This window comes from Oncorhynchus mykiss, chromosome 17 (genome assembly GCF_013265735.2).
Source record: "Oncorhynchus mykiss isolate Arlee chromosome 17, USDA_OmykA_1.1, whole genome shotgun sequence".
Taxonomy (NCBI): Eukaryota; Metazoa; Chordata; class Actinopteri; order Salmoniformes; family Salmonidae; genus Oncorhynchus; species Oncorhynchus mykiss.
The window spans coordinates 1,566,404-1,584,227 of NC_048581.1; the positions used below are offsets into that span (position 1 = coordinate 1,566,404).

The 17,824-nt window shown below is 47.2% G+C and overlaps 2 protein-coding genes across 6 annotated transcripts in view; both read left to right on the forward strand.

The window, feature by feature from the left end:
* Positions 1-291: 291 nt before the first annotated feature.
* Positions 292-15,322, forward strand: LOC110513275 (probable glutamate--tRNA ligase, mitochondrial). 4 transcript variants are annotated; one of them, XM_036948528.1, is made up of 11 exons: positions 292-864; positions 1,409-1,564; positions 3,089-3,278; positions 3,609-3,759; positions 4,505-4,653; positions 6,081-6,253; positions 6,503-6,611; positions 9,600-9,753; positions 10,740-10,870; positions 11,733-11,874; positions 14,957-15,322. In XM_036948528.1, the coding sequence occupies exons 1-11, from the start codon at positions 576-578 to the stop codon at positions 15,041-15,043; spliced, it is 1,731 nt and encodes a 576-aa protein (XP_036804423.1). In that variant the 5' UTR covers positions 292-575; the 3' UTR covers positions 15,044-15,322. The 4 variants fall into 4 exon arrangements, 3 of the variants coding, with proteins under 3 accessions (XP_036804423.1, XP_036804424.1, XP_036804425.1); XM_036948529.1 differs by having other exon boundaries at positions 6,135-6,253; XR_005036729.1 differs by lacking the exon at positions 10,740-10,870.
* A 1,672-nt stretch (positions 15,323-16,994) lies between these two features.
* The window catches only part of LOC110493339 (ADP-ribosylation factor-binding protein GGA3), a 25,739-nt gene continuing 24,909 nt past the window's right edge, over positions 16,995-17,824 (forward strand). The window contains exon 1 of one of the 2 annotated variants that reach the window (XM_036948532.1): positions 16,995-17,196. In XM_036948532.1, the coding sequence (XP_036804427.1) occupies positions 17,151-17,196 (46 nt within the window). In that variant the 5' untranslated portion in view covers positions 16,995-17,150. The remainder of the gene's footprint in view (positions 17,197-17,824) is intronic. The other variant, XM_036948531.1, reaches the window with a different exon arrangement.

The window sequence follows — 17,824 nt, forward strand, 5'->3', positions numbered from 1 at the left end:
AGGTTCGCACTTTCCATCCTATTTCCCTTTTTTTTGCGGTCAAAAACTGAATCGAGGCCATTATCTAAGATGCTTTAGACATACGCTTATACTATAGTCAATAAAGCGAACTGTTTAAACAACAATGTGCAGAAAGTGTGGCGTCATAAAACGATTTTCTAAATAATATTAATTCGTTCCGGATTCGACCACTCTTTGTGTTCTGGGTATCAATAGTTCCATCATTAAGGTTTTCACACTGCGCTTTTATCGGTGGGCGGACTTTTATTTTTTAACAGCGCAAACCAGGAAGTGGTGTGATGACGTCACGTAAATTGGCATGTGTCGAGAGCCGGGGGTACAGTTTTAACGGTCAACTTCAGACACGATTAAATCAACAACGCAAATCGATCCTTAAACAACAAACATCGGTAGAAGGAATTTGTAAGAGCAATTTCCCCCCTCTCACAAAGACGCTCCTCTCCTTGTGGTGCTAAAACGTTTCCGCGTTCAGTAGCTAGCTAGCTGTCTCTGTAGCGAGTGGAACACATGGATAACTTTGTTTTGTAACTTCGGTAAGTTAGCTAATTATTATCATGCTCCTGTCATCGTTTATACATTGCAGCACACCATCCAGATGCTTTCCAATAAAAACGTGTACGCGGTGTTGCCAATACAGTACAGGAAGGAGCGTCCGTAAAGTCGATACCCCAGTGTTGTTGAAGAACACATTGACTTTCAACCGCAGTGGTGGACACGGCGGAAAGCAGCAATACATGAGGATGAAGAACTCGCGGAAGAGATGCTTTTCATCTGAATGTGACGAGGTTGGTCATCAGCATGAACATGGGGATGTGAGAGTGAGGTTCGCTCCGAGTCCAACAGGTAAAATAATGCAACGAATTTGTTTGGGGGGGGGGTGTAGACTGATTGGGATTTGAACCCACGACTGGCTGTTAATAGCTAGACAATCGGTTGAATAATCAGGTGTGTTAGTGCTGGGTTAAAGCCTGCACAGTGCATATAGCTCTACAACCCTTGGGTTGGTTGTTGGTTTTGAGCCTTGGCTAAAAGGAGTACACTACAGGGATTAGGGACGCAGACTATAACCTGTACCTGCTATAACACTACTGTTACAGTGATGCCACCTAGCGGGACTGTTACAGTGATGCCACACTGCAATTACTCTCTAGGTTTCCTACACCTGGGGGGACTGCGTACAGCTTTCTACAACTATAATTAACCTCTAGGTTTCCTACACCTGGGGGGACTGCGTACAGCTCTCTACAACTATAATTACTCTCTAGGTTTCCTACACCTGGGGGGACTGCATACAGCTCTCTACAACTATAATTAACCTCTAGGTTTCCTACACCTGGGGGGGCTGCGTACAGCCCTCTACAACTATAATTGACCCATGTCTCTCTAGGTTTCCTACACCTGGGGGGGCTGCGTACAGCCCTCTACAACTATATCTACGCTAAGAAGTATGGAGGGAGCTTCATCTTACGCATGGAAGATACAGACCAGAGCAGACTGGTGCCGGGAGCTGCAGAGTCTATAGAGGATATGTTGGAGTGGGCTGGTAGGACAGACTTAATAACACACACACCTACACACACACCTACACACCTACACACACACCTAAACACAGACCAGAGCAGACTGGTGCAGGGAGTGGCTGAGTCTGTAGAGGATATGTTGGAGTGGGCTGGTAGGACAGACTTAATAACACACCTACACACCTACACACACACCTACACACACACACACACACACACACACCTAAACACAGACCAGAGCAGACTGGTGCAGGGAGTGGCTGAGTCTATAGAGGATATGTTGGAGTGGGCTGGTAGGACAGACTTAATTACACACACACACACGTACACACACACACACACACACACCTAAACACAGACCAGAGCAGACTGGTGCAGGGAGTGGCTGAGTCTGTACAGTTCATGCTGGGGGGGGCTGGTAGGAACAGACTGGTGCAGGGAGTGGCTGAGTCTGTAGAGTTCATGCTGGGGGGGTCTGGTAGGACAGACTGGTGCAGGGAGTGGCTGAGTCTGTAGAGTTCATGCTGGGGTGGCCTGGTAGGACAGACTGGTGCAGGGAGTGGCTGAGTCTGTAGAGTTCATGCTGGGGTGGTCTGGTAGGACAGACTGGTGCAGGGAGTGGCTGAGTCTGTAGAGTTCATGCTGGGGGGGGGGGGGGGCTGGTAGGACAGACTGGTGCAGGGAGTGGCTAGTCTGTAGAGTTCATGCTGGGGGGGGCTGGTAGGACAGACTGGTGCAGGGAGTGGCTGAGTCTGTAGAGGTCATGCTGGGGGGGTCTGGTAGGACAGACTGGTGCAGGGAGTGGCTAGTCTGTAGAGTTCATGCTGGGGTGGTCTGGTAGGACAGACTGGTGCAGGGAGTGGCTGAGTCTGTAGAGGTCATGCTGGGGGGGTCTGGTAGGACAGACTGGTGCAGGGAGTGGCTAGTCTGTAGAGTTCATGCTGGGGTGGTCTGGTAGGACAGACTGGTGCAGGGAGTGGCTGAGAGTTCATGCTGGGGGGGGGCTGGTAGGACAGACTGGTGCAGGGAGTTGCTAGTCTGTAGAGTTCATGCTGGGGTGGTCTGGTAGGTCAGACTGGTGCAGGGAGTGGCTGAGTCTGTAGAGGTCATGCTGGGGGGGTCTGGTAGGACAGACTGGTGCAGGGAGTGGCTGAGTCTGTAGAGTTCATGCTGGGGGGGTCTGGTAGGACAGACTGGTGCAGGGAGTGGCTGAGTCTGTAGAGTTCATGCTGGGGTGGTCTGGTAGGACAGACTGGTGCAGGGAGTGGCTGAGTCTGTAGAGTTCATGCTGGGGGGTCTGGTAGGAACAGAGACATATTTAGATATTAAGGAGTTTGGACAACTTTTACAACAGACATTAGCACCCGTGAGCGTTCCAACACATTCCAAGTATTTGGAATCTAATTCAGATTCTAGACATTCAGTTCCACAGCTTTGTTTACATTCTAGAACACGCTGTGGACTCCGACCAGTCATAATTGCATTTTTGCCCATGTAATAATGTTGGCTAACGTGGATACCGTCCATCTCCATCCTACCCTCCCCAGGTATCCCCCCAGACGAGAGTCCTCGTGGAGGAGGCCAGTACGGTCCCTACCTCCAGTCCCAGAGGCTGTCCCTGTACAGCCAGGCTGCTGACTCCTTGGTCCAGACAGGGAAGGCCTACCACTGCTTCTGCAGCCAGCAGAGACTAGAATTACTGAAGAGAGAGGCCCTACGCAGCGGACAGACACCGCGGTGAGTTGACTAAACACACACACATACTTTTATTTATTTTATTTAACTAGGCAAGTCAGTTAACAAATTCTTATTTACAATGACGGCCTACCCCGGCCAAACCCTAATCCGGACGACGCTGGGCCAGTTGCGCGCCCCGCCCTATGGAACTCCCAATCACGGCCGGGTTGTGATACAGCCTGGAATCGAACCAGGGTCTGTAGTGACGCCTCTAGCACTGAGATGCAGTGCCTTCGACCCGCTGCGCCTCCTCGGGAGCACATTCATGGACATGTTTAAATAGACAGACAGACTCGCTCACACGCGTATCTGAACATTCCTCTACTGCAGGTATGACAACAGGTGCAGACACCTCCGCCCAGACCAGCTGGAGGAGAAGCTGGATCAGAAGGTCCCCCATGTGATCAGGTTCCGACTGGAGTCTGGAGTGGAACCCTTTAACGACCTGGTCTTCGGGTGGAACCGTCATGAGGTGGCCCAGGTAAACCAGCAGATATGTGAGATAGATAAACACAAGCTGTACCGGCAAGCAGTGTGGCATTTTTAAAAATTTCCGACGCCCCGGCAACAAGTAACCTCAGATTTGCAAGTGCTTTTCTTATTTCAAAACACATATATAATTGAAAGTCCACCTCCCATCCCAGGTTGAAGGAGACCCCGTGTTAATCTGACGGTTCCTCACCTGGAAAATGTAGTAGATGGATAGAGAACATCTTCCTCTTCCCAAAGGGATATTCAATCTGCTTTGTAATTTTTGTTTCACCCATCTACCAATAGGTGCCCTTCTTTGCAAGGCATTGGAAAACCTCCCTGGTCTTTGTGGTTGAATCTGTGTTTTGAAATTCACTGAAATACAGATAATTGTATGTGTGGGGTGCAGAGATGAGGTAGTCATTCAAAAAAATCATGATAAACACTATTATTGTACACAGAATGAGTCCAAGCAACTTATTATGAGACTTGTTAAAGCACACTTATTTAGTCTTGCCATAACAAAGGGGTTGAACACTTAACTGACTCAAGACATTTCAGCTTTTCATTTTTTAAATTAATTTGTAAAAAAAAAAATAATAGAATAACAGAATTCCACTTTGACATTATGGGATGTTGTGTGTTGGTCAGTGACGAACAAAACTATCCATTTTCATTTTTGAATTCAGGCTGTAACACAACGAAATGTGGGGGAAAAGTCAAACGGGGGTGAATAGTTTCTGCTCCTGCTCCAGGTTGAAGGAGACCCTGTCGTGTTGAAAGCTGATGGTTTCCCCACCTATCACCTGGCTAACGTAGTAGACGACCACCTGATGGAGGTCAGCCACGTCCTGAGAGGATCAGAGTGGCTCATCTCTACCTCCAAACACCTGCTGCTGTACAGGTACACACACACACACACCTGCTGCTGTACAGGTACACACACACACACCGGTGGAATTCCCACTAGGCTGTTATTTAAGGGCTCTGGGCTGGAAGCCCCTGGTCATGTTATTGTTATTATTTCAGAGCTCTGGGCTTGAAGCCCCTGGTCATGTTATTGTTATTCCAGGGCTCTGGGCTTGAAGCCCCTGGTTATGTTATTGTTATTCCAGGGCTCTGGGCTGGAAGCCCCCTGGTTATGTTATTGTTGTTGTTCCAGGGCTCTGGGCTGGAAGCCCCTGGTTATGTTATTGTTGTTATTTCAGGGCTCTGGGCTGGAAGCCCCTGGTAATGTTATTGTTGTTATTCCAGGGCTCTGGGCTGGAAGCCCCCTGGTCATGTTATTGTTGTTATTCCAGGGCTCTGGGCTGGAAGCCCCCTGGTTATGTTATTGTTGTTATTTCAGGGCTCTGGGCTGGAAGCCCCCTGGTCATGTTATTGTTGTTATTCCAGGGCTCTGGGCTGGAAGCCCCCTGGTCATGTTATTGTTGTTATTCCAGGGCTCTGGGCTGGAAGCCCCCTCGTTATGTCATTGTTGTTATTTCAGGGCTCTGGGCTGGAAGCCCCCTGGTCATGTTATTGTTGTTGTTCCAGGGCTCTGGGCTGGAAGCCCCCTCGTTATGTCATTGTTGTTATTTCAGGGCTCTGGGCTGGAAGCCCCCTCGTTATGTCATTGTTGTTATTTCAGGGCTCTGGGCTGGAAGCCCCTTGGTTATGTTATTGTTGTTATTTCAGGGCTCTGGGCTGGAAGCCCCCTCGTTATGTCATTGTTGTTATTTCAGGGCTCTGGGCTGGAAGCCCCCTCGTTATGTCATTGTTGTTATTTCAGGGCTCTGGGCTGGAAGCCCCTGGTCATGTTATTGTTGTTATTTCAGGGCTCTGGGCTGGAAGCCCCCTCGTTATGTCATTGTTGTTATTCCAGGGCTCTGGGCTGGAAGCCCCCTGGTCATGTTATTGTTGTTATTTCAGGGCTCTGGGCTGGAAGCCCCCTCGTTATGTCATTGTTGTTATTTCAGGGCTCTGGGCTGGAAGCCCCTGGTCATGTTATTGTTGTTATTTCAGGGCTCTGGGCTGGAAGCCCCCTCGTTATGTCATTGTTGTTATTCCAGGGCTCTGGGCTGGAAGCCCCCTGGTCATGTTATTGTTGTTATTTCAGGGCTCTGGGCTGGAAGCCCCCTGGTTATGTTATTGTTGTTATTCCAGGGCTCTGGGCTGGAAGCCCCCTGGTCATGTTATTGTTGTTATTCCAGGGCTCTGGGCTGGAAGCCCCCTGGTCATGTTATTGTTATTATTTCAGGGCTCTGGGCTGGAAGCCCCTGGTCATGTTATTGTTGTTATTCCAGGGCTCTGGGCTGGAAGCCCCCTGGTTATGTTATGTTATTATTTCAGGGCTCTGGGCTGGAAGCCCCCGGTGTTTGGACACCTTCCTCTCCTCCTCAGCAGAGATGGCAGTAAGCTCTCCAAGAGACAAGGAGATATCTACATACAGAGTTTCCAGAGGAGTGGGGCCCTACCTGAAGCACTACTGGATATCACCACACACTGTGGATCTGGCTTCAACAGTAAGAGAGAGAGGGAGGGGGAGAGAGAGAGAGGCGCAGGGGAATATCTTTATACAGAGAAGTAGTGCACTATACAGGGAATAGTGGTCAGAAGTAGTGCACTATACAGGGAATAGGGGTCAGAAGTAGTGCACTATACAGGGAATAGGGGTCAGAAGTAGTGGACTATAGAGGGAATAGGGGTCGGAAGTAGTGGTAGGGTGCCATTTGAGAAGCATCCTAAATGAATGTCCCCCTGTCATCCTGCAGGTAACCGTGTCGGTCGTAAGATGGAGGAACTGATCGCTGAGTTCAACCCGTCCAAGATCACCACCCACTCTGCCCTGCTAGACCTGGACAAACTACCTGAGTTTAACAAGTACACTACCTGTCTCTGTGTCCATCTCTCCCCTCCCTGCTAGACCTGGACAAACTACCTGAGTTTAACAAGTACACTACCTGTCTGTCTGTCTCTGCCCTGCTAGACCTGGACAAACTACCTGAGTTTAACAAGTACACTACCTGTCTCTGTGTCCATCTCTCTCCTCCCTGCTAGACCTGGACCCACTACCTGAGTTTAACAAGTACACTACCTGTCTGTCTGTCTCTGTGTGTCCATCTCTCCCCTCCCTGCTAGACCTGGACAAACTACCTGAGTTTAACAAGTACACTACCTGTCTGTCTGTCTCTGCCCTGCTAGACCTGGAAAAACTACCTGAGTTTAACAAGTACACTACCTGTCTGTCTGTCTCTGTGTGTCCATCTCTCTCCTCCCTGCTAGACCTGGACAAACTACCTGAGTTTAACAAGTACACTACCTGTCTGTCTGTCTCTGCCCTGCTAGACCTGGAAAAACTACCTGAGTTTAACAAGTACACTACCTGTCTGTCTGTCTCTGTGTGTCCATCTCTCTCCTCCCTGCTAGACCTGGACAAACTACCTGAGTTTAACAAGTACACTACCTGTCTGTCTGTCTCTGCCCTGCTAGACCTGGAAAAACTACCTGAGTTTAACAAGTACACTACCTGTCTGTCTGTCTCTGTGTGTTTATCTCTCCCCTCCCTGCTAGACCTGGACCCACTACCTGAGTTTAACAAGTACACTACCTGTCTGTCTGTCTCTGTGTGTCCATCTCTCCCCTCCCTGCTAGACCTGGACCCACTACCTGAGTTTAACAAGTACACTACCTGTCTGTCTCTGTGTGTCCATCTCTCCCCTCCCTGCTAGACCTGGACAAACTACCTGAGTTTAACAAGTACACTACCTGTCTGTCTGTCTCTGTGTGTCCATCTCTCCCCTCCCCCCACAAGTTCTGTAGACTGGCTGCCGTCAAACCTCAAGGTTGAGTTTAGTTCAAGGGTGGAAGCCATAGTAGGTTTGTCCCTGTTGCTCTGGGGCTCTTAACTCAGCCACCAGGTAGTGTAGTCTGACACAGAGCTGTGGATAGTCTGAGCACCAGTCTCTTTAGTTAACATGCCACTCCTTGTCATTGCCATAGAGACTGGGTCTCTGGCGATCTCAACGTTCAATATGCAGATGGTTTACGGCTGAGTTGCTCATTGGTTGTTTGAAAATAACATGAATATTTTACATGTCGACATGTGGAGCCTCAAATATAATTATAATTATATTACTAAATCAAAAAACCAACATTTAGCTATTAGCTAGGCAAGCTGTTGCTTATTTCGATTCTTAAAATCAAGGCCTAAGACGTTTTGTGGTTGGAATTACAGTACGTATTTACTCTGCAAATTTAGACGTGAGCTTGCAACTTTTCACGCTGTCAACACACTGGTTTTACCATGGCTGAACCCCCCCCCCCCCCCCCCCAAAATGGTTGCTTAGCAACCGGATAGCAACACTTTCAGTGGAGATTAAACAGTGATAGTTCCATTAGTTGCCTAAATCGTTGTGATTGGAGGATAGCTGCGAGGGATAATCGAATCAGGATCAACTCCTCTTTGCTCCTCAAGCTCATTAATGATAGAACCTTCAAAGTTGAAGATGGCAGAACGTCCTGTCTCTTTGGCACAGGGAGTGGAGCGCAGGGAGTGGAGCGCAGGGAGTGGAGCGCAGGGAGTGGAGCGCAGGGAGTGGAGCGCAGGGAGTGGAGGGGAGGTAGTGGAGGGGAGGGAGTGGAGCGGAGCGCAGGGAGTGGAGCGGAGCGCAGGGAGTGGAACGTTAGCTAAGAGACTGTTACCCTGGCAACAGGTGGTGCTGTTGCACTGTGTATTTCTGCCTGTATATTGTGTCTGCTGACCTGCCCCCATTCAGTCATGATAAATGACTCCAATAATCACCTAGCCATGATAAATGACTCCAATAATCACCTAGTCATGATAAATGACTCCTCTAATCACCTAGTCATGATAAATGACTCCTCTAATCACCTAGTCATGATAAATGACTCCAATAATCACCTAGTCATGATAAATGACTCCTCTAATCACCTAGTCATGATAAATGACTCCAATAATCACCTAGTCATGATAAATGACTCCTCTAATCACCTAGTCATGATAAATGACTCCTCTAATCACCTAGTCATGATAAATGACTCCAATAATCACCTAGTCATGATAAATGACTCCTCTAATCACCTAGTCATGATAAATGACTCCTCTAATCACCTAGTCATGATAAATGACTCCTCTAATCACCTAGTCATGATAAATGACTCCAATAATCACCTAGTCATGATAAATGACTCCTCTAATCACCTAGTCATGATAAATGACTCCAATAATCACCTAGTCATGATAAATGACTCCTCTAATCACCTAGTCATGATAAATGACTCCTCTAATCACCTAGTCATGATAAATGACTCCTCTAATCACCTAGTCATGATAAATGACTCCTCTAATCACCTAGTCATGATAAATGACTCCTCTAATCACCTAGTCATGATAAATGACTCCAATAATCACCTAGTCATGATAAATGACTCCAATAATCACCTAGTCATGATAAATGACTCCTCTAATCACCTAGTCATGATAAATGACTCCTCTAATCACCTAGTCATGATAAATGACTCCAATAATCACCTAGTCATGATAAATGACTCCAATAATCACCTAGTCATGATAAATGACTCCTCTAATCACCTAGTCATGATAAATGACTCCTCTAATCACCTAGTCATGATCTTCAGTTTAGAATGCAGTTTGGTTAATCAGATGGAGAGAAGGTGTGACCCCAATCAGACCCCTGAGTCCTGCCTGGCATCGCCCACCCCTGGTTCTAGCAGATAATGGTCTAGGATCAGCTTTCTCAATTCTTCTCCTAACCACCCTTATCTTAACAACTCACTCTAGACCAGTCCTCAGTAATCTCAGTGATAATCCACTCTGTGTTCTCCCAGGATCCACCTGCAGCAGCGCATCGATGACGCGGTGCAACGCGATTGGCTGGTGAGGGATCTGCAGGGGCGGATCCAGGAAGTGTACGGGACACAGGTCCAGGATCAGGATGTTCTGCAACCAGATTACATCACACGGGTTCTACACCTGCGCAAGGTAACTATGACCTCATCACAGGGGTTCTACACCTGCGCAAGGTAACTATGACCTCATCACATGGGTTCTACACCTGCGTGGAAGGTAACTGACCTCATCAGAGGTTCTACAGCTGCGTGCAAGGTAACTATGACCTCATCAGAGGTTCTACAGCTGCGTGCAAGGTAACTATGACCTCATCACATGGGTTCTACACCTGCGTGCAAGGTAACTATGACCTCATCACAGGGGTTCTACACCTGCGCAAGGTAACTATGACCTCATCACAGGGGTTCTACACCTGCGTGCAAGGTAACTATGACCTCATCACATGGGTTCTACACCTGCGTGCAAGGTAACTATGACCTCATCACAGGGGTTCTACACCTGCGCAAGGTAACTATGACCTCATCACACGGGTTCTACACCTGTGTGCAAGGTAACTATGACCTCATCACAGGGGTTCTACACCTGCGCAAGGTAACTATGACCTCATCACACGGGTTCTACACCTGCGTGCAAGGTAACTATGACCTCATCAGAGGTTCTACAGCTGCGTGCAAGGTAACTATGACCTCATCACATGGGTTCTACACCTGCGTGCAAGGTAACTATGACCTCATCACAGGGGTTCTACACCTGCGCAAGGTAACTATGACCTCATCACACGGGTTCTACACCTGTGTGCAAGGTAACTATGGACGTAACCAAGGTAACGGGGCACCAGCTGAAAAACAATCCCTTCATCCCTCTGGCCTTTCAACTTTCCCAGTTTGAGAATATCACAGCCCAGTGCAGAATGTGGAGCCTGTCTGTCTGGAGGTCACCATCTCTCTCTCTCTCTTTCCGTCTCACTCACATATCTTCTCTCTGTCTCAGCTGGTAGCTCCAGAGTAATCCTACTTTTGGGTTCCACCCTCCTCCTCTGTCTAATTCTCTCTCCTTTTCTCTCCTCTCTCTTTCTCTCTCTTTCTCTCTCGCTCTCACTCACTCTCTCTCTGTCTCAGGGTCATATCTCATCTGTGTCTGACCTGGTGTCCTCAGAGTATTCCTACCTTTGGGTTCGACCTTCTTTCTCTGACCAACAGATGACAGCACTCAGCTCAGAGACACAACACATCGCTACTCTGGTCGTACGGTACGATACCATAACTACTACAGACTAACAGGACTACTCTGGTTCATACCATAACTACTACAGACTAACAGGACTAACAGGACTACTCTGGTTCATACCATAACTACTACAGACTAACAGGACTACTCTGGTTCATACCATAACTACTACAGACTAACAGGACTACTCTGGTTCATACCATAACTACTACAGACTAACAGGACTACTCTGGTTCATACCATAACTACTACAGACTAACAGGACTACTCTGGTTCATACCATAACTACTACAGACTAACAGGACTACTCTGGTTCATACCATAACTACTACAGACTAACAGGACTACTCTGGTTCATACCATAACTACTACAGACTAACAGGACTACTCTGGTTCATACCATAACTACTACAGACTAACAGGACTACTCTGGTTCATACCATAACTACATGTTAAATACAGAGACGTTATGTTTTTAATTTTAAATTTTTTTATTTTTATTTTTTACCTTTTATTTAACTAGGCAAGTCAGTTAAGAACAAATTCTTATTTTCAATGATGGCCTAGTGGGTTAACTGGTCTAGGAACAGTGGGTTAACTGGTCTAGGAACAGTGGGTTAACTGCCTGTTCAGGGGCAGAACGACAGATGTGTACCTTGTCAGCTTGGGGATTCGATCTTGCAACCTTTCGGTTACTAGTCCAACGCTCTAACCACTAGGCTACCCTGCCACCTCTACACTCTAACCACTAGGCTACCCTGCCACCTCTACACTCTAACCACTAGGCTACCCTGTCGCCCCATGAAACATGTTTACTACCGTGTTCTATTAACAGGTCTTGGTGTTAACGGCCTGTCCCGTGTCCCATATCCGTCTCTGTGTAGGTTGATGGAAGGTCTGAAAGGAGGTGAGGAACTGACAGTCGACCAGCTCAGTGTAGAACTGAAGACTCTGGCTAAGAAGACCAGCAACACTAAATACAGAGACGTTATGAAGATTATACGACTGGCCCTCAGCGGACTACAGGTAGGAGAGAGACTGGCCCTCAGACTACAGATAGGAGAGAGACTGGCCCTCGGACTACAGGTAGGAGAGAGACTGGCCCTCGGACTACAGGTAGGAGAGAGACTGGCCCTCAGCGGACTACAGGTAGCAGAGAGACTGGCCCTCAGCGGACTACAGGTAGCAGAGAGACTGGCCCTCAGCGGACTACAGGTAGGAGAGAGACTGGCCCTCAGCGGACTACAGGTAGGAGAGAGACTGGCCCTCAGCGGACTACAGGTAGGAGAGAGACTGGCCCTCAGCGGACTACAGGTAGGAGAGAGACTGGCCCTCAGCGGACTACAGGTAGGAGAGAGACTGGCCCTCGGACTACAGGTAGGAGAGAGACTGGCCCTCGGACTACAGGTAGGAGAGAGACTGGCCCTCAGCGGACTACAGGTAGCAGAGAGACTGGCCCTCAGCGGACTACAGGTAGGAGAGAGACTGGCCCTCAGCGGACTACAGGTAGGAGAGAGACTGGCCCTCGGACTACAGGTAGGAGAGAGACTGGCCCTCAGCGGACTACATGTACAGTGCCTTGCGAAAGTATTCGGCCCCCTTGAACTTTGCGACCTTTTGCCACATTTCAGGCTTCAAACATAAAGATATAAAACTGTATTTTTTTGTGAAGAATCAACAACAAATGGGACACAATCATGAAGTGGAACGACATTTATTGGATATTTCAAACTTTTTTAACAAATCAAAAACTGAAAAATTGGGCGTGCAAAATTATTCAGCCCCCTTAAGTCAATACTTTGTAAGGCCACCTTTTGCTGCGATTACAGCTGTAAGTCGCTTGGGGTATGTCTCTATCAGTTTTGCACATCGAGAGACTGACATTTTTTCCCATTCCTCCTTGCAAAACAGCTCGAGCTCAGTGAGGTTGGATGGAGAGCATTTGTGAACAGCAGTTTTCAGTTCTTTCCACAGATTCTCGATTGGATTCAGGTCTGGACTTTGACTTGGCCATTCTAACACCTGGATATGTTTATTTTTGAACCATTCCATTGTAGATTTTGCTTTATGTTTTGGATCATTGTCTTGTTGGAAGACAAATCTCCATCCCAGTCTCAGGTCTTTTGCAGACTCCATCAGGTTTTCTTCCAGAATGGTCCTGTATTTGGCTCTATCCATCTTCCCATCAATTTTAACCATCTTCCCTGTCCCTGCTGAAGAAAAGCAGGCCCAAACCATGATGCTGCCACCACCATGTTTGACAGTGGGGATGGTGTGTTCAGGGTGATGGGCTGTGTTGCTTTTACGCCAAACATAACGTTTTGCATTGTTTACAAAAAGTTCAATTTTGGTTTCATCTGACCAGAGCACCTTCTTCCACATGTTTGGTGTGTCTCCCAGGTGGCTTGTGGCAAACTTTAAACAACACTTTTTATGGATATCTTTAAGAAATGGCTTTCTTCTTGCCACTCTTCCATAAAGGCCAGATTTGTGCAATATACGACTGATTGTTGTCCTATGGACAGAGTCTCCCACCTCAGCTGTAGATCTCTGCAGTTCATCCAGAGTGATCATGGGCCTCTTGGCTGCATCTCTGATCAGTCTTCTCCTTGTATGAGCTGAAAGTTTAGAGGGACAGCCAGGTCTTGGTAGATTTGCAGTGGTCTGATACTCCTTCCATTTCAATATTATCGCTTGCACAGTGCTCCTTGGGATGTTTAAAGCTTGGGAAATCTTTTTGTATCCAAATCCGGCTTTAAACTTCTTCACAACAGTATCTCGGACCTGCCTGGTGTGTTCCTTCTTCTTCATGATGCTCTCTGCGCTTTTAACGGACCTCTGAGACTATCACAGTGCAGGTGCATTTATACAGAGACTTGATTACACACAGGTGGATTGTATTTATCATCATTAGTCATTTAGGTCAACGTTGGATCATTCAGAGATCCTCACTGAACTTCTGGAGAGAGTTTGCTGCACTGAAAGTAAAGGGGCTGAATAATTTTGCACGCCCAATTTTTCAGTTTTTGATTTGTTAAAAAAGTTTGAAATATCCAATAAATGTCGTTCCACTTCATGATTGTGTCCCACTTGTTGTTGATTCTTCACAAAAAAATACAGTTTTATATCTTTATGTTTGAAGCCTGAAATGTGGCAAAAGGTCGCAAAGTTCAAGGGGGCCGAATACTTCCGCAAGGCACTGTAGGAGAGAGACTGGCCCTCAGACTACAGGTAGGAGAGAGACTGGCCCTCGGACTACATGTAGGAGAGAGACTGGCCCTCAGCGGACTACAGGTAGGAGAGAGACGGCGAAAAAGAAAGCACCACAATGACAGTGTGGATAAAAAAAACAGAAGTTGTTTGATTGCTGTCCTGTCAAATGATTGCAACATGATTGTCACAGCTCTTAAAAAGGACGTTTCTTCTTCCTCATCCATCTCCCTCTCTCTCTCTGTCTCTCTCCCTCCCTCCCTCTGTCTCCCTCCCTCTCTTTCTCTGTCTCCCTCTCTCCCTCCCTCTCTGTCTTGCTCCCTCCCTCTCTGTCTCGCTCTCTCTCTCTCTCCCTCTGTGTCTCTCTCTCTCCCTCTGTGTCTCTCTCTGTCTCTCTCCCTCCCTCTCTGTCTCTCTCCCTCCCTCCCTCCCTCTGTCTCTCTCTCCCTCTCTGTCTCTCTCTCCCTCTGTGTCTCTCTCTCTCTCTCTCTGTCTCTCTCCCTCCCTCCCTCTCTGTCTCTCTCCCTCCCTCCCTCTCTGTCTTGCTCCCTCCCTCTCTTTCTCTGTCTCCCTCTCTCTCTCCTCTCTCTCTCTCTCTCTCTCTCTCTCTCTCTCTCTCTCTCTCTCTCTCTCTCTCTCTCTCTCTCTCTCTCTCTGTCTCTCTCTCTCTGTGTATCTCTCTCTCTGTGTCTCTCTCTCTCTGTGTCTCTCTCTCTCCCTCTGTCTCTCTCTCTCTCTCTCTCTCTGTGTCTCTCTCTCTCTGTGTCTCTCTCTCTGTGTCTCTCTCCCTCTCTGTCTCTCTGTCTCTCTATCTCTCTCTCTCTCTGTGTGTCTCTCTCCCTCCCTCCCTCTCTGTCTCTCTATGTGTCTGTCTCTCTCTCTCTGTCTCTCTCTGCAGCAAGGCCCCAGTGTAGCGGAGATGATGGTATCGTTGGGGCCCAGTGAGATCACACATCGCTTCAACAGAATTCTACAGCAGCACTGAACATTGTGGCTGCAGGGCACCCTATTCCCCATACAGTGCACTACTGTTGTCCAGGACCCTATGCCGCAAAACGTTTCGCTACGTTGTGCCATAATGAATATGACCCTGGTTCATTATTCTAACTGGTTATCTGGTTCTAACACAGCAACGCTGAGGACTGGTTACCTGATTCTAACAATATTCCTGGACTGCATATGATCTCAATCACACTGGACTTGTAATGGACATTCAGTCAAGTTGAACTGGAAATGTTTGCAATAAAACAGTTTCTACTAATGATCTGTGCTCTTATGTCTTCAGTGGGAACTCTCCATTTTGGGGCGGCAGGTAGCCTAGTGGTTAGAGTGTAGGGGCGGCAGGTAGCCTAGTGGTTAGAGTGTAGGGGCGGCAGGTAGCCTAGTGGTTAGAGTGTAGGGGCGGCAGGTAGCCTAGTGGTTAGAGTGTAGGGGCGGCAGGTAGCCTAGTGGTTAGAGTGTAGGGGTGGCAGGTAGCCTAGTGGTTAGAGTGTAGGGGCGGCAGGTAGCCTAGTGGTTAGAGTGTAGGGGTGGCAGGTAGCCTAGTGGTTAGAGTGTAGGGGCGACAGGTAGCCTAGTGGTTAGAGTGTAGGGGCGACAGGTAGCCTAGTGGTTAGAGTGTAGGGGCGGCAGGTAGCCTAGTGGTTAGAGTGTAGGGGTGGCAGGTAGCCTAGTGGTTAGAGTGTAGGGGCGACAGGTAGCCTAGTGGTTAGAGTGTAGGGGCGACAGGTAGCCTAGTGGTTATAGTGTAGGGGTGGCAGGTAGCCTAGTGGTTAGAGTGTAGGGGCGACAGGTAGCCTAGTGGTTATAGTGTAGGGGTGGCAGGTAGCCTAGTGGTTAGAGTGTAGGGGTGACAGGTAGCCTAGTGGTTATAGTACGGTGACCGAAATGGTTGCTAGATCGAATCCCAGAGCTGACAAGGTAAAAATCTGTCGTTCTGCCCCTGAACAAGGCCATTATTGTAAATAAGAATTTGTTCTTAACTGCCTTGTTAAATAAAGGTTAAAAATACATTTAAAAAAAAGGATAGAATGAAAGTTATGTTAGGTATATGGTAAGTTGGTGTGTTTTCATTTATAAAGCCCTTTTACAAAAAGTCTCACCGTAGCTAACCTGTTTACCACATCCGGTCTCAGGGATGGTTAACTCTGGAAACTCCTTTGGTCTCTACTGAGTTCGGTACATCAGCTTTTAGTCTTCTTGCACCTTATTTGTGGAACAATCTTCAAAACGTTGTTACATCTGTTTGTTCTGGTGTCTCTAGGTTCAGAAAGCTGATTGAGGACATTATTACTGATGAACGTGTTTGTTCTGGTGTCTCTAGGTTCAGAAAGCTGATTGAGGACATTATTACTGACGAACGTGTTTGATCTGGTGTCTCTAGGTTCAGAAAGCTGATTGAGGACATTATTACTGACGAACGTGTTTGATCTGGTGTCTCTAGGTTCAGAAAGCTGATTGAGGACATTATTACTGATGAACGTGTTTGATCTGGTGTCTCTAGGTTCAGAAAGCTGATTGAGGACATTATTACTGACGAACGTGTTTGTTTTATGACGTTATACTTTCATCTTGTATTCGGGTATTTATATTGGTTTTCTGGAATTGATCTAATTCAAGGCTCATCTGTAAAAGAGACATTGGTCTCAGTATGACTCCCTGATCAAATAAAGGGTAAATAAAATAAATACATTTGTATTATTGCTCAAACTCATAAACCGCCAAGGAAAAGTTGTGACATCTTTTCAAAAACCTGCTTGTGGAAAAAAATGTGTTTACGTTGCATAGCATAGGGACGTAGCTCAGCCGCGGAGAAGTTGTAATATAACTGGTATGCGACTCACATTCCAAATGACACCCTTTTCGTTTTATAGTGCACTATTTTTAACCGTAAGGATCTGGTTAAAGTGAGCGTACTAGGAATAGGGTACCATTTGGAACGTCGTAACTTCTGACTACGCACAACTCGAGTCACATGTCGCGGCTGTTGGCTGGTCTCTCTAGACGAGTTGACACTTCTTTCCGGCCGCAAAGAGGACGGTGTGAAGTTTTGAGAAGTCACGGAGTACCGGGGGAAGGCGACAGCAAAGGCCATGGCGACCGGAGACAGTGGCGGAGAGAGCCTAGAGTCGTGGCTGAGTAAGTTAGATGACACGGGGAATTTTTTTTTCTTCAGAGAGTATGTTTAATGTATTTCCTTTATGGTAGTGCGATTATATATTTTTGTCGTTTGACAATAACTTGCCTTGTGGTTCGCATTTGGAAATGTTGCATCTTGAAGTTGTGCGTGACTGAAAGTGGAACCTTGCAGTGATGTCGCCAGTTTAATAAACAGGCTTTACGTCTCGTCATTTGTATGAGCGCGTGCAAATATGGCGAGCGATATTTTCATCTGCCGTAACTGTAGTCGAAACTGCCTTGTTGTCGCGCTGCATTGAAGTGGCGTTTTACATCTCATGTTTTCGTTGGAGCAAATTCCGCAGAGGGAATTACAGAATAAAACGTTACAAAGTTTGATTGTGAAGGGCACGTTTTATAATGTATTACCAATATGTTCATTTTTAAACGCAACAAAATAGCTCTGAAAGAACAGGAAGTATGAGAAAGAAAACATCTTATCAGCCAGTCATGCGCTCATCCAGATGTTTTTTTAAAATCTTCTCCTTTCCTCGACTAACCAACACCCAGTGGTGGAAAAAGTACCCAACTTCTCATACTTGAGTAAAAAGATACCTTTATAGTCCAAGTGAAAGTCACCCAGTAAAAT

Excerpts from the sequence above, each read along its gene's own strand:
- LOC110513275 (XM_036948528.1), top strand. The coding sequence starts at position 576 with ATGCTCCTGTCATCGTTTATACATTGCAGCACACCATCCAGATGCTTT. Across the intron at positions 9,754-10,739 it reads GGGTTCTACACCTGCGCAAG|GGTCATATCTCATCTGTGTC; the intron begins GTAACTATGACC and ends TCTCTGTCTCAG. Across the intron at positions 11,875-14,956 it reads TGGCCCTCAGCGGACTACAG|CAAGGCCCCAGTGTAGCGGA; the intron begins GTAGGAGAGAGA and ends CTCTCTCTGCAG.